Source organism: Meriones unguiculatus, chromosome 1 (assembly GCF_030254825.1).
Source record: "Meriones unguiculatus strain TT.TT164.6M chromosome 1, Bangor_MerUng_6.1, whole genome shotgun sequence".
Lineage (NCBI taxonomy): Eukaryota > Metazoa > Chordata > Mammalia > Rodentia > Muridae > Meriones > Meriones unguiculatus.
Window position 1 is genome coordinate 154,819,025 of NC_083349.1, and position 23,085 is coordinate 154,842,109.

General features: G+C 44.8%; 1 protein-coding gene across 1 annotated transcript in view; it reads right to left on the reverse strand.

The window, feature by feature from the left end:
• Positions 1-5,285: 5,285 nt before the first annotated feature.
• Piwil4 (piwi like RNA-mediated gene silencing 4) overlaps positions 5,286-23,085 on the reverse strand; it is a 41,371-nt gene continuing 23,571 nt past the window's right edge. The window contains exons 10-19 of the mRNA XM_060369493.1: positions 22,070-22,181; positions 20,351-20,535; positions 18,095-18,167; positions 15,635-15,835; positions 13,944-14,047; positions 11,484-11,554; positions 10,060-10,213; positions 8,178-8,306; positions 6,474-6,621; positions 5,286-5,903 (exon numbers count right to left, since the gene is read on the reverse strand). Of these exons, the coding sequence (XP_060225476.1) occupies positions 5,787-5,903; positions 6,474-6,621; positions 8,178-8,306; positions 10,060-10,213; positions 11,484-11,554; positions 13,944-14,047; positions 15,635-15,835; positions 18,095-18,167; positions 20,351-20,535; positions 22,070-22,181 (1,294 nt within the window). The 3' untranslated portion in view covers positions 5,286-5,786. The remainder of the gene's footprint in view (positions 5,904-6,473; positions 6,622-8,177; positions 8,307-10,059; positions 10,214-11,483; positions 11,555-13,943; positions 14,048-15,634; positions 15,836-18,094; positions 18,168-20,350; positions 20,536-22,069; positions 22,182-23,085) is intronic.

Sequence of the window (23,085 nt, forward strand, 5' to 3'; positions counted from 1 at the left end):
CTCTCCCACAGCAACGCACTCTTTAGAAGACTTCTCAACAGCCAAGCCCCACACTGTTATTATACTTGAAGTTTTGAATCGCTCCTTCTTGAAAGACGAGATAGCTTCACACAGAACACTAGCTTCATCCATCTTTTTTCTCTGGATTTTAAAGCCGTTAGCCTTTTCACTACATAGCACGTGACCACTTCTCTGCAGGCCTCACGTGTCTGCTTCTGTTCTAAGGTCTGAGTACAGTACTCAGTAGGCTTGTGCTGCCTTGAGAACGACCCCCGCCGGCTCGAGGCTGTGTGTTCAACTCCAGATGGTGAAACTATTTAGGAAGGAGCAGCAGGCCTGTAGGACTGGTGTGTCACGGGGTGGGCTTTGAGCCACTCCCAGGAAGCTCTCTTTCTGCTTCCTGTTTATGGCTCAAGAGGTCAGCTCACACCTGTACCCACCATAGTCTTCACCTTGCTGTCATGAGCTCTAACCCCTGAAACCGTAAACCAATAATTATTTCTCTTAATAAGTTGTCCTGTCTCATCAGAGATAGAAAAAAAAATTAGGCAATGCTCTATGTTATTTTTACTATGACCATACATTCCAATGTTAGAAGACTTGTAGGCAATCTTTGAGCTTGTCCCACATTTGCCTCATTCTCTCAAATCTCAGTGTCTAGCTGACACTGTCTTTGGACTGCTTTCAAGTTTTAGATTAGTTTCCATAAACTCAGAGGGATTTGTGATCATTTGAATATACAAGCTTGAAATGCAGGTATTCTAAAAAAGCACCATAATATTTGAAAGCACACAGAAAATAAAAAACAAAGAGTTATGGTCTTTATGAAGGCTTCGTATAGGTTGGCTTTTAAAAACAAACAAAAACATAAATGACCAATAAGCATTTTCAATTTATTTTTAGTTACTGATTCAATAAAGACACATAAACACATGAAACTAATGCCAACCACCAACAGGAATACTTTTTGGTTAGGTGGAATGTGCAAATTTTACAATAGTGCCACCCTGAGAACAGAATACCAGAGACGTTTAGGGGAGAGATCGGGAATGTCTATTAACAGCTTTTTAGGTGTTAGAAACTTTTTGGGCTGGAGAGATAGCTCAGCAGTTGAGAGCACTGACTGCTCTTGCAGAGGACCCAGGTTCAGTCCCAACTTTGTAATTTTCTGCAACTCCAGTTCCAGAAAATCCAATGTCCTCTTCCGGCCTCCGTGGGCACTGCACACACATGATGCACAGATGGGCATGCAGGTAAAACAACTCACATAGAAAAATACTAATAACAAAGATTATTTTTTTAAGTGTTAGAATTTTTTGACTCAGAAATTTTTCTTTTAGAAACCTAACCTAAGGAAGCCATCCCAAAACACACGGGGAGAAACTGTATGCCATGTTTTCAGAGCAGGGAAGAGTTTAAAACACAATAAAAACAGAGAAAGATATTTGTTACATCTACACAATAAACTATTGGTCACTAAAACATGTCTACAGAAAACTTATAATCAAATAGAAAAATATTCATACTATGTAACCTTATGTGGAAAATAAGGTTCCCGAAACTACATGCACAGCACCTGTAAAGGACTAAAGTGCAACATGCAAGCTTTGGCCATGCTTACCTCTTGCTGGCACCAATACTGGTAACTTTTTTCTACTATTCTGTATTTTCCACATATTGTATAATGTCTATCTATAACTTTCATAATTTAAAGCTAAACATTACACAAAACAAACAAAATCAATACACAGTACACAGCAAAGATCTTCATTTTCACTTTATTTCATCCATCTCTTTACTGGAAACGAGTCTTCTCTTCACCCTTCCAGGAGCAGTTGGTGGCTTTTTCTTGGCCAGTGTGTACTAGGTCAAATCAGAATGCCAACCACGGGTTAATGTGAGCAGTGAAGCCCTGACATTTGATAACGAGCCTCAAGAGCAGTTGACATTTTGTGTTTGAGAGCCTGAAGTGTACTAAGAAGGCTTATGAGTAAATTTTCCCATGGAAAATTGCTATACCAAGGTTCAGTCCCATTTAAAAGGTTATACACAGTTTCTTTTAGATTTCATGTTTTGATTGGTAGACATTTTAAGACTAAAAGGACTTTTTATTACAAAACAGAAGATTGGCTTCAAGAGGAGAATTGTGTCGGCTTAGGTCTCCCAAGCAGCAGACACCAAGATAGAAACAGAAGCCTAAGACTCAATGGGGTGAGGTCACAGGAAGGGGACAGGTGGAGGAGACCCTGCTCAAGTACTAAGAGTCAGCACCCACCTGCCACCACCCTGCTCAAGTACTAAGAGTCAGCATCCACCTGCCCCCAGTAAAGGAGGAGTGCTAGAAAGAGCCAGAAATTCGAGCACATCCCGGAGAGAGACTTGGCCATGTTCAAGAGGAGTCAGGATCGTGTGATGGTGGGCTATCCCTCCAGGCAGAAACAGTCCAAATCTATTGCCTCTGCTATGCTCAGCCAAAGGCAACTGAAACATGGAAAGAGCCACGGTCACAAGATGCTGTTGTATCGGATCCTGAAGCAGGAACATTGAGATGCTGTCAGTCATGTTCGTTTTTATTGGAAAATGAGACTTGATTGCTGCTCCTCCATGGTACCCACAGAAACGTGCTTAAAGTACATTTTACTCCACCTCCTTCCCAGCCCCCATGAAAATGAACCTCCCCTCCCCCAACCCTGTCCACAAACAGCAAGTTGACTATGCCGTGCTGGGGTTTGAACTGTCCTCCACAGGCATATGCACTTCACCCCTCCTTCCGGCTGGTGGCGCTGTTATAAGGGGCTGTGGAACCGTTAGGGGGTGGGGCCTAGCTGAAGGAAGTGGGCTGCTGGAGAGGCAGGCTTTCCTGTCCTGCCTCTGCTTCTGATCGGTGGCTGTAGTGAAGCACAACAAACCCTCCCTCCCTTAAGTGGCTTATCATCAAGCATTTGGTCACAGCAATGTGAAAAGAAACTGATAAATAGCTTTTAAAAAATCCAAAAGACAGAAACAAAACAAAACAACCCCCCCCCCAAAAAAAAAACCAAAATGTGGCACTTTAAGCAGGATTATGCGATTCAGAGTCCAGCACAGTGCCTGGCATACAAATCTGCTGATTTAAATTGTGTCGTTCTGATTTAATCTACTAACGTGGTCTTCGTCCTTAAAGCCAACTGCACTAGGTTTAACATCTATCATTCTTACAATAACTCTACAAAATGGGCATAGGAATTTTACAAGATTCCCCGATGCTTGGATGGTTATGTAGTTTACCCAAGTTCTCATAGCTACCAAGTGGTAGTTCCAGGATTCAGACCCAGGACTGTACTGAAGCTGGGCTCGTGCTTTCTTTCTCTTTGTATCTGGTAGTTTTAACAAGAAGCTAATTATTGTAGGCTATAGGAGGCATTTACAAAGCAGGAGAGAGAATGGAACTTAGACAGTCTAGGCCAACAGTCCTTAAGCCAGGAGGCATATTTGTACATGGTGTTTTTAAACATTAAACCTGGTGTTAAAAACTTTTAGCTAGCAGGCTTCGTCCATGATCAGTGAAATCGCTGAGTATGGCGGGGAGGTGGGTCCGGGTCACATAGCTAAGTGGTAATTGAGGCCCTGGATGTCAATACTGGAGGGAAAACAGCAAAAATTTGTTTCTGTGGTTAAGTTCTGTCTCCCATAGTGCTGTCCACTCCTCATGGTGTGGACAGGGTAAAAGGGTCCCAGGAGAGAAGAGAAACCTCCATGTCGCCCAGCCTGTTGGAATCTGAATTCAAGTGAAGGTTTCTTAATACAAGGCTGCCCTCTGGCATTGCGCCTCTCTAGGGAAATTCTGGTCAAAGGCCAGTATATGTGCGCCCCCTGGTGGATTCAATCAGAAAGGCATCCTTGACAGGGGCTGGTCAGACAACGGCTGGTCAGGCAAGACCCCTGCATTGCTGAATCAAAGCGTTGGAGGCAGATTAATACAAGGCATCTGGTTAGACGGACCTCTATATCACCTTTGCTGGTTCATTCTGTCAACTGGACACAAACTAGAGTCACCTTGGAATCAGAAATCTCAGTTAAGACATTACCTTACCAGATAAGCCAGCACTTTCTTCTTGATTAATGATTGGTATGAAAGTGACAAAAAAAAAAAAATAAGTGACCAGCCCACCCTGGAAAAATCAACTGCAAGCAGGCAGAGCCAATGGCTTGCTCAAGCTTGCTTTTTTATTCTGCTCAGGACCACCTGCCATTGAGAGCAAGCCAAGCTGTGTTCTTCCGTGGTTTCTGTTGAGACCATGTTTCAAGGCATTGAAAGAGGACAGTGGGAGAGGGAGGGGGAGAGAACAAAAAAAGAATGTTTTCAGTGCAGCGTGACAAGACTGCTGCCAGTGTCCCTCATGTACTCGGCTCCTCCTCAGGCCTAAAGACCTGCCTCCCTCCCGCTGCAGCCTTCCCCATGACCTTTCCTCTGCAGGCAGAACTTGGAAGTGGTCTTTCCTTGTTTAAAATCTTTCTCTTGCCTCCATTCATATTCTTATTCTTGGGGCATTCCACTGTGGACTGGTGAACAGGGGAAGCTCCAGCAGAGGAGGAATGTTAGAGGAAAGGGAGGACTCAGCAGAGGTGGAGTACTGGAGAGAAGGGGGGAGTCGGCAAGGCCGAGGTGAGTGGTGACAAAGGGAGGCCAGGAGAATACCAAGGTCAAATGCTGTCACAGGACTTCTGGCTGTTAACAGTGTGCAAAGTGGGAGCCCACGACGATTTTGACTGAAGCGATTGTGGTGAAATTCTTAGAGGGATTGTGCACGAGGAGCAGAGAGTCAATGAAGAGCAGGAAAGGAGCGGCGTAGCTGCAGAGGAAGATAGGTGGGTTCCTTCTAAGGACATGTGGGAGAACCACCTGTTCATAAGGTCAATTGGTTAGGTAGGAAAAACTGGTGATCTGGAAAGAGAATGGAGGATCGGGGATGGCAGGGTGGCTCCGGTGCAGAGTATAGAGCCTTCCATTAGGGCGCAGAGTGCCGTCTTGCTGACAGGGTGGCGGGGTCTACAAGCACAGGCACTCTTGTGTGGGGTGGACACCATGGGCCTGCCCAGGGTGAGTGGGAAGCAAGGCTGGGCTCCAGCAGCATGGGCGTCACTGCTGGATGAGACGGGAGCCTGCCACAGGACCAAGCACTGTACTGTTTCAGATGTGGACGGTCACTGGTGGAGAGGTCCAGTGGGCATGTCCATGATACAGTTCCTTAAATCCACGGTTCGTGTCACTCAACTTCAAATTCAAGAAACAATAACCTCACATGTGATGCTCATACTTTATTTTGCAATAATTACTTAACCCACTCTACCAAACACAATATTTAGAAAAACTCTGGTAACTCAAGAAGGAAGTCAAGTCCTGCTTATCCACCATCGAGATACCAAACAAACATTGCTTTAGAATCCAGTTAAATGATGATATATCCCCAACACCAGTGAGGATTCACCTCACGCATTCACTTTAAAAAATACGATGCACAAGGATGAAGCAAACTGGCATACATGTATTTTTAAAGCCTATTACTTTGCAGTATTTTGTTGATCTTGTTTTGTTTTTGTTTTAGACAAGGTGGCGGGGGGTGGGAGGACCCAGAGATTTGTTCCTGTTTCAGATAACTTTTTTTCTTTCAACATCCCCTCCCTAATACTTAAAATTAGGCTCAACCCCTTTTAGGCAGCAAGAGCCTTAAGCTTTAGTCAGATTTGTACAAAACATTGCAACTGCTTTTTGGAGTCTCCATGGAGCCACACTGTCAGCTCAGTTGTCAAAGGTAGAAGAGATTGTTAGCTAATTCTAAACTCGGTTCCTTGTGAATGCTTTGTGCCACCAGGAAAGTCAGCTTGTGTGCATACTGGCATGGCGCAGGGACACTGACTACACCCTGGAGAGAGAGAGAGAAAAGAGTGATAATACTGCAGAAATAGTTGCCCCTTAAAGGGCAGGCTTACCCAGTGGGAACCTAAGCTCACTGGCTGGATGGGCTGGGGGTGGCGTCTCCTCACTGTGGGCAAGCTGGGAGACACGGCATACAGGCCTACTGCAAGCTTCCTGTGGTCTCACGTTCTAGTGGGGCTAAGAGCTAATCTGGGCCTTGGGCTCTTGCCTAACGTACAGGCAGCACACACCTCTTAACCTCACCAAACATGTCTGTTCTGGTTTCACGTCTCTCCTATGTAACATGGAATTGACAAGACAGTGCTACCCTCAGTCTTACCTGAGGTAATGAGCATCATGAAGACCTGTGGAGACTGAATCTGGGCCTGTGGAAAGGCTTCCTGCTGTTAACACTTCTGAGACAGCGTGGGTCCCTCCTACCATGGACTTAAGGAACCAGGTACCCACTCCTCTCTGTGAAGTCAGGGGTCTGGACTAGACGTAGGGAAAGGACATGGGAAGTCCCAGGTGGCGACCTTCAGCGTTATGCTTACTTCAATGAGCAGCCATTACTTACTTGCCAGTTGTAGTAGAGATGGCACAGTTTGAAGGTCAGTCTCTGCATGTGGTCAGGCTTCAGGGCATTGTCGTCATAGATGACGTTGTAGTAGGTGGGACTAACAGTTCCCCGGTTAGCAATATGGTTGACCAAGTAGAAGTCATACCTGCAGAGTAACAGGGAGGAGTGGAGCGGAGTCACAAAGAAAAGCCAAAATGAAACAATGTACAATTCATGTGTGTGAAAATCAGTCTTCCAGGGCTTGGGAGGTTGGTCAGGGTGAAGTGGCACAGCCATATCTAATGGGAACAAGTCATAAAGTCAGCACAGCTGCTTGACAGAGATCCAGCAGAGCTGAGCCGAGTGATGCAACCACTGTGGCACAGTCTCCCACTCTTTTGGCCTTGTTCTCTATATGTTGAAAGTTTGGGGGGGCTTTTATTATTTGTACAACTTGGGGGATATTGGATTGACGGAAAATTTCTTATGAATCATTTGCATTTTCTCTCCGGGGTGTATTGCTTCTAAGCTTCCCCAGGAATGTCCTTACCATAATATTCCTCCCACTTTTAGGGAGATTCCTTTATCTGGCCCTACTTGAAGGTCTTTCTTATGTTCTGGAGGTTGTGACTCAAGTAAATATGCCAGAGACCTCAAAGATACTCTTGGCATATCTGCCCCTGCACTTACTCAGCAACAGGATAATCAGAACAAATCAAACTTTAAAAGCTAAACAATATTCAATGGGCTAGAAAAGTTGGCCGCAGATCAAATTAAAAGCCTCTTCCTAATACTGATGGACAAAGAATGGTATGGATAAATGATAAAAAAAAAAAAATTGAGACTTCTCTTTCTTAGAAAATGTTAACTCATACAGGGCCACTATGGTAGCCTATGACCCTGAAAATTGCACCATTAGACATATAAATTCTACAAATGACAATTAGCACTCTTGACTATAAAAGTTGATAATGCACCACTGTTTGGGACATGACCATCTGCCCAGGCTGCTTGGAGATTTTCCTTCTGTCTAGTGCCCTTGAAACTGCCAACTGCCAGCCTGAGAATGGGCTGTCCCACTTTGGCAAAATATGCCCTTTGAAACTACAATACTGTTCAAAGTTGGGTTGGGGGTTGATGAGGGAAAATGATCATAAAAGATAATTCTGTTCTGTCATGGTTTGCCAATATGATTAAACTTATGACCAAGCAGAAGTTAAAATGTGTGTCCGGGGACAAAAATTATATGATCTATGTTTTGGAACAACACGCCTCTATCCCTGCCAACTAAGTTCTGTATAAATAAAGAAGCATCCAGATTGCCAGTCAGTCAGGATGTAAAACTCCTCTCCATCCTCATGCCTGACTAATTTCTCCCTCCATATTTCCTCTAGGGGACCTGGTGGAAACAGCCTGGGCTGGCCCCTAGCTGTGAAGCACCTGCTGTACGAATGAAGACCTGAGCCGAATCCCCCAGCATTCATGTAAATGCAAACCAACCAACCCGGGTGTGGCCGAGTGCCTGTAAACAACTGCAGCTCTGCAGAAGCAGGGACCCATCCAGCCGATCCCTGACCTCCAAACTGAGAGACCCCAGCTCAAAACAGAAGGTGGAAGGAATCAGGGATACATCTGATATCAAACTCTGGTTTCTGCGTGAGCGCGCGCGCATGCGCGCGCACACACACACACACACACAATCAGTTTTCCAGTGACACTTGCCACTCAGGGCGTGTTGCTTCTGAGTCCACGACAGTGCCGAGTGGGGGGTTCTGTACAGTGCGGCCTGTCTCCATGAAAAGGCGCAGCAGACATCTCTTCCTGACCACGACCACTGACAGTCTGCTGCTCCTGCAACAGAAAAGGCATGAGATGAGCACACAGAGGCTGAGCCAAACAGCTTGTCTGTTTTGTTTTTGTTTTTGGTAGTTGTGGAAGTTGGTTGGTTTGTTGCTGTTTGGTCAGGTTAAAGAAAGAAATAGAAATTCATTCTAAAAATACCACAAAACAATGAAAAAAAAATCATCCGTGAATCCTCTTCCTCTGGACAGGCATACAATTATTTTAATTAAGGTCTATTTGGATTTGCAACAAAAGTTTATAACATTTAAGAGGACAAAGAATGGTGCAAAACTTCAACTGTTTTTTCTTTCAGAACTGGGGATGAAGCCAAGGGTCTCCAAAGCCCCGTGTTCTGCCACTGAGGTTTTCAAACAAGGTCTCACTAAGCTGCTCGGACTGGAAATGCAGTCCTGTCTCTCCCAGGTTTTCTGAGGAATCTTAAGGAAAGAGCTTCCAGAATTACCTCTATAGGAGACTTCCCCTATGTTAGCAACTGTCACCCATTTCCACTTTCACTAAGGGGCCAAGGAGAACTGTGGTTCCTCCTACTCCTCAGACAAACATGCACAGCCCACGTTTGGGTTGGTGTGTGAAAGGATGGATAAGCAGACAGATGGACAGGGAGGGAAGGAAAAATAGACCAAATGCTGACTGGCCGGGTGCTAAGTGTATTTCACAACACCAAGGCCAACTCCCAGCTGGAAGGTGCGTGGGGAGCAAGAGTCAGCATGGAGCTTCACTTCAAGCAGTTCTGGGATGTGAAGACTTCTAAGCTGCGGGCTGTGTTCACAGTACTCAGTACAAGAATGCCCTCCTGTAGTGTACAGTAAATTATTCTCCCTAAAAACGAGTACGAATAAGCAGTTACAAATGTCTCCTATACTGAAACTTAAGATGTTAGCTCCTTAGCACTGTTGCTGCTAGATTCACCCACACCCACCGATGACATCATTTTCATTTTTAATCGTTCAGCTGAGATACAGCCAACGGATGTCTGCTGAGGAGATTTCCCTCTGCCACCTTGGTTACAGCTGGGAGTCGCACTGCCAGCTACCTGGCTTTTCCACCTTTTTACTACAGAAAGCCCGAGGCCAAGACCATTCCTTCATGGCTGGTGACTGGGGCTTTGGTTGATTGCAATGGGAGTGTGTCCAGGCACAGATCTGCACTGCCTGGGGAAAAGATGACCCCTAAGAAAGTCAAGACACCGATTTGAGAGTATGGTCCTTGCTCACTTTCCCATTCCAGGCTCTTCTTGCAGCTGGTCCTCCACAGAATCACTGAAGAAAACTACCCATGGCAACGTGGGATCTAGAACTAAAAAATGACTTTGGAACTCACTGTGTAGCAATGAGGCTCCTCCACCCTATTCATAACCTTGCCTGTGCACGGGTGATTGTGACCGGAGGCTCCGTGTGGTGACGTGGGACTCTGATTGTAAACCTCCCACCCCAGCACAGTATTGATAAGTATACAGTGTCTTTGATATTCTGACCCCTGCTAGCTCTCTGAAAGACTCCCAGCTATACAGAAAGACGCTTGCCTCCCTCTAGGTGCCTTACCGCACCAGGGTTATTTATACTGTTACATCTGAACTATCCCCCAGTCTCAGGAAAATCCATCCAAGCTGGGCATGACACAAAAACACAGCAAAGCTTCATGGCCTGAAAAAGAAAAGCCATGTCCACAAACCACGCATGCGGGACTGCAGATGTGCATGCTGTCCCAGAAGCATCAGAAGGGACCAGAATGCCCGGAATACCTGGCATCTGAGCCGCACTCGGTCACACTGCTCAGCAGCTGTGGGACTTCATATTCCAAAACTGCCTTTAGCTGGCCGTCCCCCACGCCATCGCGGTATGCGACTATCCGAGCCGGCAAATCATGGTTGTGCTTGTACCATTTGTTGAGAGCGCCTGGAGAATGTGACGGTAATGAGAAAAGAGTCATTGGTCCATGGCCACCAAAAAGAACAGTCCCACGGGTTCTCACGGGTGAGTAACTTTGCTTTTTCAGACCACAGTACAATGCCACTTAGTTTGGGTTATATCTGCAATGATAATAATAATAACAATAAATGACAAACTGGGACTGTTCCTTCATCTCTGCCATTTGAGCAACCACAAGGGTTTCTGTGGCATAATGTGCTCTTAAATGAAACACATTTCTTTAGCCAAATCCGAATATTTAAGTGACAAATCAAAATTTAATTCATGCAACAGACAAATGCCTACAGCTAAATTAACACTAATTCAACTTCAAGTCTTTGAATCTGCTCTAGACAGACTGGATGTGTTTACCATGTCCTTCCTTAATGAGAATAAATATAAAAACACAAGGAAGTGTTCCAGATTCCTCTCAAAACAGTTCCTCGCACTGACTCTCAATCTGAGTCTAAGCCTCACAGATGGCATGGAGCCTGGAAACATTTCCACCCACTCTCACTATAAACTGCCTCAGAGGAGGCTCCAGACGGCAGTTCCACCATGAGGGAGACTTTTAGTGAGAACGGCTAAAACATTGGCTAGGTTTTTAAATGAGAAGAGAGCAGTAAAGATGCTGCAATTCCTTTTTGTGGTCATATTATATAATTTCTTTCAGGAGCGTTTACTGCCTAGGAAATTTGGTTTCCTAGAGGAGAATCATACTTCTAAGAGCACGCTAACAGGGATCATCAAGCTCACTTAAAAAAACATCCCGACTCCTCATGTTTGCAGACTGGAAACTACACATGGGAACAAGGAAGGTATGCACACGGCTCATATGATAAAGCTAAAGTGGGCTGGGGCTGTGAACAGAGCTCCCCTCATTTCCCATCTCCTGTGCCTTTCTCTACCGCACTGCACTCTATCTCCCAGCATCCCCGCCCTCCGGGTGAGAGGCCGGACTTCCGTGTGCAAATTTAAAGCTGCCCTGTCCTTGTCCTCATTTCTCCCGGCGCAGGCTTCTACTACCCTCAACCTGCTTGCTGAGGCCACCTGGGTAGCCACACACGGTCTTCCCTATTGGCTTTGTGCTCAGGACACACAGTGACAGAAGCAGTATGCAGTCTGCTAGCCCGTTGGTCAACCCACAGGCATGGGGATCTCCGACCGGGGGAGGGCTGATAGGTTTGGGTGTTTGCTCCCCTCAGTCTGCGGGTGTGGGGTGTGAAGAAGCAGTCCCCAGAACCCACTCCATTAGTACCAGTCATGCAGACTTTTAGGCAATCTGCAATGTCAGCTGCCGTTCTCTGAAGGACACAGCGGGAAAACCACCTGAAATAAACAAAATGCCAAAATGAAGCATAACTTCCAGATACCTGCTATACGCATATGCCGTTAAGTTAGCAACAGGTGCCAGCAGCCAAAACCAGGGCTCCTGACTTTGTCTATGCTGGCTATCACAATCATGCTAAGGGGTCCTCTTCCTAGCTTGAAATCACCCTTCAGTGTCGCCATCTAGATTCAAACTTTGACCACAAAGTCCAGCAGCCATGTGGCCTTGACATAGACCCGAACTTAAACTTCTATATCTATACCAGGAAGGTAGTTAGTATCTCCTAAAGTAGTAAGAATTAACTGCATAACACACACGGAATATTTGTTGAATGGACCTGGTGCACAATGAGTGCTAATTCTCTCGATTGCAAAAGAATGTGTTAGTTTAGCAGGTCTTCTGCTTGCAAAATACTTCAACCCAATTCCAGCGGCGACTCTTCCAGAGTTACTGTCTCTACAAGATTAAGCCATCAAGACTTGAAAAGTAATCCTGATAGTTGTTAATTAAAGGCAATATGTGTTAGGACATGGGCATGAAGGGTCCCCACAAAAGGCCTGTACATTGGGGACCTCCTCTTCAGCTTGTGGGGCTATGGAGAAGTGACAATATCAAATTAATCCAGAGAACTGAGCTGTACCCGCTGAAGGAAGGAGGCTTTGCGGGAGGCAGGTCACTGGGGGCATGCCTTTGAAGGATGTATCTTTCTCCCCAGACCCATTCCCCCTGCCTCTTTCAGTTTCTACCTCCTGGCTGCTCCTGGGTGGGTGGCTGTGCTGAGCACAGACTCTAGTATTTGGCCTTATCTCAGGCCCAGAGGAATGGGGCCTAACACCTCCACAACTGTGAGCCAAATCAGCCTTTGCTCCCTTAAGAGTTGTTCTCACAGCAACAGGAAGTGACTAACACATTTTGCCACCATTATCTCAATTCCCTGACTATCTGCAATTACAAATGCTTCTAACAAACCAGGAGTCTTCAGTGACATCAAGATAACAGAGCAGGCACTAAGATAAACTTGATAAATGAGCTAATATTTGTAACAGGAAACATACACAAGCAGGAATGGTTCTTCCTGTATCTTGAAAGCCCAGATACATACCTAACACTGATTCAATGGACTAAATCAAACAGCTGAGACCAAGGAATAAACATTTTGCAATTGGCTGCTATGGCCTCAAAATACATTATTTAATTGCAAATCTTGAAGCAATTGTAAGACAAAAATATGACAAGCATCAGGAGCCTATTCAAGGCATTTCTAGCTTTGTGTCCTTTTGTCAGCCTTTCACATACCCTGCAAGAGTTGACAAGAAAAATAACTGTGCCTACTGAGGCATTCATTGCAGGTTGCAGTGTTTGGAGTGACCTGATGTAACCCCCACGAAAGCCTTATGACATGGTCACTGTCACTCTCTCCATTTTACGGGTAACCATGGAACACACAGCAAAATTAAACAATTGTGCCTCAGCTGCAAAAGCAGACCAAGTACAACTGCAAGCCATCTGCTTTCAAAGCTAATATGCTTTGCATAATATATGCAAGTGCCTAATTCACAGCTTGATTCTCACAGACATTTGGAACAAAACAAACTGCACAAGAAACCCATGCATTCATGATCCAGGGATTCGGCTGGAGTGCAAGCAATAACTCACTCAAGTGAATGTGTGAAAATGGTTTTAAACTAAAATGGTTTTAGTCCAACAGTACCAGTCACATCATAATATGTAATTCATGACCTTAACTGTTGATGTTTAAAATATGAGTAAATAATATAGACAGGTATGTATGTATGTGAAGAATGTATGTCAGTACAGTCTTTAGAATACAATTTAAAATCTGGTGGGGGAAAGGTGCTCAGAAGGAAAAGACGCCCAACACCAAGGCTGATGACCTGAGTTCAATCTGCAAGTACAAAGAGAGAACCAACTGTTGTCCCCAACTGCAAGCTGTCTTCACACGCACACACGCAAGCTCACGCACACCATGGCATATATGTGTTCATACAAATACACAAATAAATAAAATATTTTAAAAACGTAACAGAACAATAATCTGGTGGACTGATCAAAGTACTTTCTTACAGGTTTGAAAATATAATGAAACTCATTGTCTATATGATAAATACATACAACTTTAAACTTTAAAGCATATTCTAACAGTAAGTTTTAACATTTATTTACATGTATTTTTTGAGAACTTTATGCTATATCGTTAGATGAAGACCTACAGATAATAGATGGCTACTGAGAAGGGGGGAGAATCAGTGTTCTCAGGGTATAAGGCCCTGAGAGGTTTCCCAGTCCAAAGCTGCAATCCCTAACCATACCTTCATATAAACAATCCTAAAGGCTATGGTTAGAGGGGCTAAGAGGGGTTTAATGTACCTGGTGATCCTGGAGTTAATGCTGGCTACAAAGCCGACGACCACCACATCCTTGCTGAGGGCATCTCTACAGATATCAATACCCACCACCATCAGGGACTTCAACTGTTAAAGCAAGTTAATCATGATTAAATGTTGGTATAATGTTCTTTTGAAATGTATACACCTTACCCTTGTTCATTCAAATGCTGATTTCTCCCCCCATCCCCACTCTCTGGTTTCAATACAGATATTGCATTGTGATACTTATTCTAAGCATCCCGTCTCAACTTTGTGTAAACAGGCCAAAATAAAGCAATTAGCCACAATGTTGAGCAATGGGAGGAGCCAGAGGACAGAAAAGAGGGGAGGAGCCAGAGGGCAGGAAATGAGTGGGAAGAGAAAGGGCGAGGCAGAGAGGAGAGAGCAGAACTGGAGGAAAGATCTTGGGACATAGAGAGATGGACTGGACCTAATATATCACTAAAAGTAAGTATAATGTGGGAAATCTAAATATTAGGAAACTATGAGGGCTTGGAGGTTTAGGAGGGAGTAACATTGCCCAGCATTGTGTTCTAGGTTAACTAAATAAACCCAGTCTCTGTGTGGTGACTTGGTTATTCAGCTGTTTAGGATTAACAGCAGCATTACTAAAAGATAATTATTAGTGAATATTAATCGTCACCTACAACAATGGAATGACCATATTTCTCTCAAATGATGACATTTTAAAAAACTCTCTGGTTACATTTTCAAGTTAAGCTGTGTGACAAAGAAATGGAGTTCCAGATGGGACAGATGATTGAACCAGAAACTAAAGAATGAAAGATGAAGGAAGACTGTGATAGAAACTTTGCTGAAGAGCCTAACTGACCATCAGCCTCAGGGGTGGAGGTGGGCAAAGAGGTGGCCAATCCCTTTACCCTCTGCCTGGCCAGAAAGATCTGAGGATGAACCCTACTCCCATTTTTTCTGACTGAGCACTGAGGATCCTCACCCCACCTCTCTGGGGTGGTGGATACATGACCATATCACCATGGCTGAGCAGGTACAGGCAATACTGCCACTTCTCATTTTCTTTATTTCCTCACAGGGTAGCAGCTGATGAGCCCCACCTCAGGTAGGAGGTTTAGGTAGCAGGCTGTGTTCCCTCAAGGTGCGCAGCCACTCTGAGAAGGCACACGGCTGGGCCCAGGTTCAGATAAAAGGCTGTCTTCCCTCTGAAAAGGCGTACTCCGCTGGACACAGCTACAGGTGGAGGCCATGACACAGGGTTTAAAATGGCAGCCAGGAGAATCCAAATCAAGCCACCCCCAGCTCTGTGACACCAAGAGTCTCATCCATAAAGAAGCCTATCAGCAACGAAGCAGAGGATCCTTGAGAGGAGGGGCTGTGCCTCACCCACTTCTGGAATCTCTCTGCAATGGTTTGTGTAGTTCCACCACCCAGGGGTTCCAGAGGGTCACAGGATTACACGCTCTTCATATTAGCAGCTAAAAGCCATCTGGTGCTGACTGAAGGCACCAGTTAATTATAGAAAGAAGCTGAGCATCTGAAGATATGGGCATCTCATCTTTAGGGGGTCTTAGAACCAGCCCCCCTCACCCACCAGAGGCACCAAGGGGCAACTGAGACACTGGGATCACATGATACTATCTCTAACTGATCTGGAGACTGACTGGTCATGAAAAAGCAAAGTGTGACAGTCCTCACAGGAATCTCCACAGCCCACAGTTCTCCACCAAGTTTGCAGGTCATCTGCATGGCAATCTTGGTGGCCACACTCATCATCATTCCTTGCTTATTCAAGGTCCGGGTCAGCACACACTGGCTTGGGACCGGGCAGTCAGAACTCAAGTACTTTTTAATGGAGTTATAACAGTTCTTCTGATTAGAAGGCAGGATGCACATCACCTAAAAGCAAGATGACAGCACAGGATCAAATACAGCTGCTTACACTTGTGAACAGCTTTGGGCAATGTGAAAGTGTGGATGCTCCGAACATCCTGATCTTTGGGGATGTTCGAAGATTCTCTGAACAGGCCTGGTAGAAGAGTCCACATGAAATCATGGGTTCTCTAAGGTCCCATGTTCCCAAGAAGCAAAAGTAAACATGGCTGTGGGTCCCTTAAGTGGCCTTGGGGCCGCTGATCACCTTAAATGCCAGTTTGCTCAGCCAGCTTCCCTCTAATATACCCACCACACCAGCAAGTGTTCAAGCTGCATGGACACGCCCACGATTCCTCCTCATCCCTCTCCTGAATTCACCTTAGTCTCCTCGAATCCCCTTCCTGCTTGCTCTTTCTCTCATAGCTGGCCACCCTGTGGTTCTGTAGTAGAGTGGCTTTGTTTTGTTTGTATCAAGAGTAGTCAAGAGTAAAGGGTATCATGCAATGTACCCTCAGAGGGTTCCAGAAAAATGACAGGCCATGCCAGGAACTCTGAGTTCTGAGAAAGAACGTGTCTGTTTTTGCTTGTACTTTTCACTTTCATTGAATGTAATGCCCTTAGAGTGAGAATTCTCTTCATTTAAGATAATATCCATTGAATAGCGTGTGTGTGTATGTGTGTGTGTGTGTGTCTGTCTGTCTGTCTGTCTTTCTCTCACTACAGTTGTCTGCAGGGGGAACTGAACAGGCACATGAGCAACTGCATGGCTCAGCTGTAGGGCCCAGGCCTTGGTAGCTGAGTAAACTACAAATTTGTAGGTAAGTAGAAAGCTTTCTTCTTCTTCTTTTTTTTTTTAACAAACTTTTTTTTTCAAATTTATTTATTTATTTACTTACTTACTTAGTTACCTATACAGCATTTTGCCTGCAACAGAAGAGGGCACCAGATCTCACTAGATGGTTGTGAGTCACCATGTGGTTGCTGGGAATTGAACTCAGGACCTTTGGAAGAAAGGCCAATGTTTTTAATCTCTGAGCCATTTCTCCAGCCCAACTAGAAAGCTTTCTGGTAGCACTACTGCCGACCTTAACTTCTTAACTTTCCTGGGGTGTGGTAAAACCATGTTTAGGCTCCAGTCTGCACAGTCAAGTTATACATATATGCAAAGCAGGAATGGGGGCACACACACATTCATGCACCCACATATATATACACAGGCAAACAGGCGCACAAGCACACACACGGGTATGTATGTAGGTATATACATACAAGTGAGTAGGCATGTGCACACAAGCATGCACACATACAGGCAGGCATGTAAGCATAAATACATACTATATACACATGGGTGTACGCGCGCGCGCGCACACACACACCGCTTGGGCAAGCAGCCATGAGTGGCACACATACGTGCTCACATTACTGTTCTGTGAAATTAGGTACCTGCAGATGCCCCGCAGAGTCAAACATCAAAGAAGAAATAACCCTTGCAGAAGATGAAACTGAGGAGGTGGAGAGGACCCAGGGGACCTTGGAGCCAGAGGCAGCTGAGACCTGGGAACTGGCAAGAACCTCCTGTACTACTGTGAAGACCCCAAGTACCCTAACACGACAGGATGGGGTGGGCATTGTCTCTTAAGTCATATGTAAAAGACGACCCCAGCACTTACGTAGATTATGGGGACACAAATGAGGCTTAGAGAGCAGTAGCAAGTATTTAAAAGTTGTTAGCATTGGGAAAATCAAATATTGATTTAAAAGATACTGGCATTCACACACTGAGTATTTTGAGGGACGTGCAGAAGAATCTGAAAATGTGATCATGGGACACTGTGCTGGCTGGTTTTGCCAAAGCCATCTGAGAGGAACTCAGTTGAGAAAATGCCTCAGCAGATGGGGCTGTTTTGTAAGTCTATAGGGCATTTTCTTCATCAGTGATGGATGGGGGCAGGCTCGGCCCACTGTGGGTGTGATATCCAGAGGGGTGGTCCTAGATTCTATAAGAAAGGCCCACGGGGAGCAGGTCAGGAAGCAGCACCCCTCCATGGCTTCTGCATCAGCTCCTGTCCTGGCTTCCTTCAGTGATGGACAGATATGAGAGCTTAAGCCAAATAAACCCTTTCCACCTCAGGGTGCTTTAGTTATGGCAGTTTATCACAGCCATAGTAACCCTGACTAAGACAGACAGTATGTTGAGAACCTTTTTTTTTTCTTTTTTTTTAAGACTTCAGACATAAAGATAAAAATTACACATCTAAATCCCAGAGCACACCCCACACTTACCAACTGAACATCAGGGTCGACATGCAGCTGGATGGCTCGAAGGAACGCTGCTGGTCTTTCATCTACTTTTATGCTACAGGAAAAGATTATTTAATTGCTTTTTTTAATAGCAATTGCTCACATGGTGTTTAAAAAAAAAAGTACATACAGGCTCTTCAACAGACCAGTCATTTCTTTTTCTCAAAAGAAAAAAAAATCCTTAGAGAAAAACAAAACCCTCTAATATTGTCTTTCCAATACATGACTTGCCAAAATACTCAACAAACATTCTGTTAGCATATAAAAATTGGTAAAAATAGAACTTTCACAATTGTACAAAATCCCCTTAGTTTTGCTATTCAAAATTGGGTTAAAAGTGAACTTCTGAAATTACAAACCCACAATTTCAAACGTCTAAACTGGGAATGAGATTTCCAGAATGCTTCAGGAATCATTAATTAATGACAGAGGTTTGACTAATCTGCGTGAGTCATGGGTGGTGTCTGCTCTTATGTAGGAGCTTGTTTGGAGCTCACACTAATCAGACTTAATCAGTCAATCAGTTGGCAAATATTTGTCAATTACATAATAGTATTGGAGCCAGAGGCTGCAGAAGTGATTCCTACATGCAGACATTTCCAATCTAGTCTACACAGGAAATGAAATTACCTACTCCCCACGAGGTGGGGTGGGGAGGGAAATAGATAGATGGGGGGAGGGGGAGGAGTCTCAGCGTCTAGCTGTTTTTTAAATACAGCTGCCCAGCAGGTGGCAGGACTTCCTGCCTCTTCTGACAGCCACCTGAAGGACTGGCGAGCACTGCTTTAGTGCTTCTGTAGGTCTGACTTTTCCAACCCTCATACTCCAGCTCAGACACACTTATGTTCACCAGATGGGCAGTTTAGATGACAAAGCCAAGCATGTACATCTAGCGGGCAAACGGATACTTCATGGATCAGAGGAAGTGGAATAAAGGCTTTCATAAAAAAAATAAAAACAAAAGAACAGAACAAAAACAAAAACAGAACAGTCCAAAGACTGTCCACAGGCTTGCTCCCTGAAGCAAGCCCAAGGACTGTGTGGCCCAGGACTGTCCTACCAGCCAGGTCTGCTGAATGTGACTTCTACCATCCTTCCCTGCTGTATTAACTCCTAGCTTAGAGACACTAGAGTAAGGGAAACTCAAACCAGACAATTTGTCAGCAGATTCGATGATAAGTGTAGAATTCTAAATGTGGTGTATGGAAAATGAGACTTTGGGGAAAGCTGTGGTTTTGTACAGTACATATGCTGCTGATGTAATTGATTAGTTGCTGTCTATTTAAGGAATATAACTTCCCCAAGACCTAAGAACAGGTGAGCTTTGCTCTTTACAAATATATCAAGTTCATGTGAGATGTGGACAATTCATGGCAAACTAGGTTTAGAGCCTTGACTGTCTGTAATCATGAAGGACATTTGCCAAGTCCTGGCTCTGCAATGTTTACTTTTTAATATCATGTTTGCTGTTAAGTTTTATAAGTAACTGACCCGAAAGGTTAAAAGTAGAGACGGCACCACATGGACTTATCCAGGATGTATAGCCAACTGACAGTAAAAGATTCTGAGGGAATGAGACATGCCTATGAAAACTATAAAACGAACTTTTAAAAAGATAAAATAAAATGTACAGTAGGGTTCTTTAATATTTACTTATTCTTGTTTTTTGTATATGAATGCTTTGCCTGCATGAATGTCCGGGTACCACATGTGTGCCAGGTGCCTTACGGTCAAGAAAAAGCTTTCAGATCCCCTGGAACTTGAGTTACATAATTGTAAGCTACCACATGGGTACTGGGAATTGAGCCTGGTCCTCCAGAAGACTGTACAGTTCTCTATATATTTTCATTTTATAAAGCAATTTAATAAATAAAAGTCTAACTTCTTGTGACTATTTTTGACCTTTCAAGAAATATTTCTGATGGCCTGGACAGATGGTTCAGAAGTTAAAAGCATGTATTTTTCTTGCAGAGTACTGAGGTTCATTTCCTAGCATCCACAGTGGGTAACTCAAAACCAGTTTTAATTCCAGCTTTGGAGGATCTGAAGGCTCTGCCTTCCATGGCCACTCCCACCCACGGGGCTATACCTGTACACATTCATACATACCAGTTTATAAAATAAATCTTTTTTTAAAAAAAAGGACGTTATAAAAATTAGCGTTTTGTAGATATGCCAGGCAGTCTTTCCAACTTTCAAACCAAATTAATATATTAAAAAAACTGACTATGTACTCACATTTTTGGGTATTCCACATTAAAGCCCATGGAGCCCCCAACTCTCCTCAAGCAGCTCAGAAAAGCGTCAATTGAGTGCTCAGCCCGGGTACAGCATAAGATCAACCACCTAGTCAAAGGCTGAGAGCTCAACACCTTGCAAGTTCGCATCTCTCTGGACCAGTCAGCAGCAGATGCAGGTTGGCACTGAGAAAAACCAAGATGATGAAAGGACCGAGCAAAGTCATTCAGAGTGATTTAAAACGTTCATCACAACACAACAACTGAAAGACAGATGAGGCTTTGTTCCTCCTAACAGAACACATGAGTTTCCCAGGAGGAGAGGCATTGGGAGGCATGAGAGGGCTGATGGGCCCTGGCTGGGGACCCGAGGATGGGACACGTTCCTGGTGCCTGGCTGAGAGGCCTTGGGGTTCCCCCTTACCTCTAACTGTTGATCCTTTCATTTGGACGTTCAGGCATGCAGACTATCCTTTTTAGAGTCCCTAAGGCATTCAACGTAATGACTACTGACACCCTACATGCTGTAGTGAATTAAGCCTGTTTTAGTGAGGAACAGTCTCATGTCCATGTTTACCTACAGGGAAGATTAACAATGACGCCAAAAGTGGTTTCATGTGTGTATTTGTAGGCATTGTATTTGTGTGCATGTGCTTTTGTGTTCATGTGTGCTCAAAGGCCACAACTCAAAGACTGAAAGCCCTAGGGAGCCCCCTGCCTCTGAGTCCTGGCATTAGGATTGCAGGTGCAAGCTGCTGCATCTAGCTTTACATGGGTGCTAGAGATCTGAGCTCAGGTTCAACTGAACCATCGCCCCAGCACTGAGGCCATTCGTGTTGCAGGAGCAATGTGATGCTTCTCACAGTTTTACAGACTCAAAAACACGCGGCTAGTGGAGAGAGGTGCTGACAGCCAGGTGGTTGCAAGGACAAGTGGCTTTGTCACAGCCAAGGGACTTTATCAAGCACTGAGTTCTAGCCACTGCCACCCGCATGAGGCATATGGCTGGGAGACCTTACCACACAAACAGGAAGGAAGGCTGGCCTCTAAGTGATTCCACTGGGGACCGAGTTCATTCCAGTGTGCAGAACTGCACACTTACCTCACTGCTGCTGTCATCCTGTGGTGACCAAGGCCCAGGACAAAGTGCCTACACAACCTTTAGTTCACTTGGTCCCTAGGGTTTGGCCTTAGAAAAGCATAGGTCAAGAAGCTGACACTGAAGTCAAGTGGCCTCTCCATTTTGATACCCGTTTCATTTCCTCAACCAAAGCCTGGATAGAGGGTGATTTTTCTCTTCATATCTCAGCACACTTCTGTCCAAGCACTGTGTCAAGGGTGAGGTCTATATGACTCGCACAGCTTTTATGTGAAAATGGCCAGTGCTAGCTATGGTCACCCTCTATCAGATCATGCTTGCTTGTTTGTTTTTAGTTGTGTAAGAGTGACAGCTGGTCACAGGCAGGCAGGCATGTGTGACTTGCAATGTGTGATTTTGAAATACCAATCACAAACAGTCCTAAACCATGCCCACTGGATGCCCCCAAGTCCACACAACTAAACTGACATCAAAGAGAAAATCAAAAGAAACACGAAGTCTTAGGACAAAGGCAGGGGGGCATGGCCTAACAAGGTGATGACAAGCCCATCGCCTTGGTGAGTGAACAAATGTACACATATTCAAGCAAACACTGTCAAACGAAGAGAGAAGGCAGCTCACTGTGTGGTCCTGCAGCAGTATTTTTTCAGCAGGAACCACCCGGCCGTTCAAGGATATCTGGCTTCCCAAATGCATTCCCCAGGTCTCAAGCTCAAATCGGGCCCCTTGGTTCCTGTAAACAAAGTCATGAAAAGTGTGTCTGCTAAAGGTTTTAAAATATCAGAGATAATAGTGACTTGCTGAATTATTCAAAGTGACGGTCTATCTTTAGGGTTTTGTCTCCTAATTTTCATGATATATGTTATATATATGTATATGTGTGTGTGTAGATGGACAGACAGACAGACAGACACATAGATAGATAGTCTGGCAGCTCCAAAGAATTATGTCAACCACTGTCTCCAAAGAACAGGAAGGAGGGGAGGCTTGCATAGGACACAGGGGTTCCTAGGGGGCAAGGGGGCACTCACAGTGAGGCAGAGGTTCCAAGGCAAACCCAGCTTCACTTTGTATCTACCCTCCAGCAACAGATGCCCTGGAGAAAAACTGTTACCATTTTTCAAATGCCTGGCTTCCTGACAGGCAAAGTGTAGATACTGTTTCACACACCTGTAAACATTAAAAAATGGCAAGATTTGAAAATGCCTTACCACAGGGCTGCCTGCTGTTGCCAGTAAAGGTAAGATACCATCCTAGAACAAACTGGAGTTTATTTGGAGTTTGAATATGCAGATTCTTCTGGGAACCTTTGAATGTGTTAGCTTGGGAGCAGATGGGGAACGATAGAAAATGGGAAGGTAGGAACTGAGCTTCATCTTCTAGACAAGACTGAGCTGTTGTACCCATGACGTCATTGCAGGGGTGGGCCCAAGACTGGGCCATCAGCATGAGTGGGCGAGGAGCTCAGGGGACTTCATCCTCCTCCTGGAGCTTTGGGTAGTTAATGGCTGCTGGACAAGGGAGACTCATATTCCTCGGTCGTGTAGACGGAGGTTGAATCATCCTTTCTCAAATATCCCTGCTTTTTGTAGGCAACCCCAATTAAATGCAACGGGACATCAAAAGGGCATGGAAGT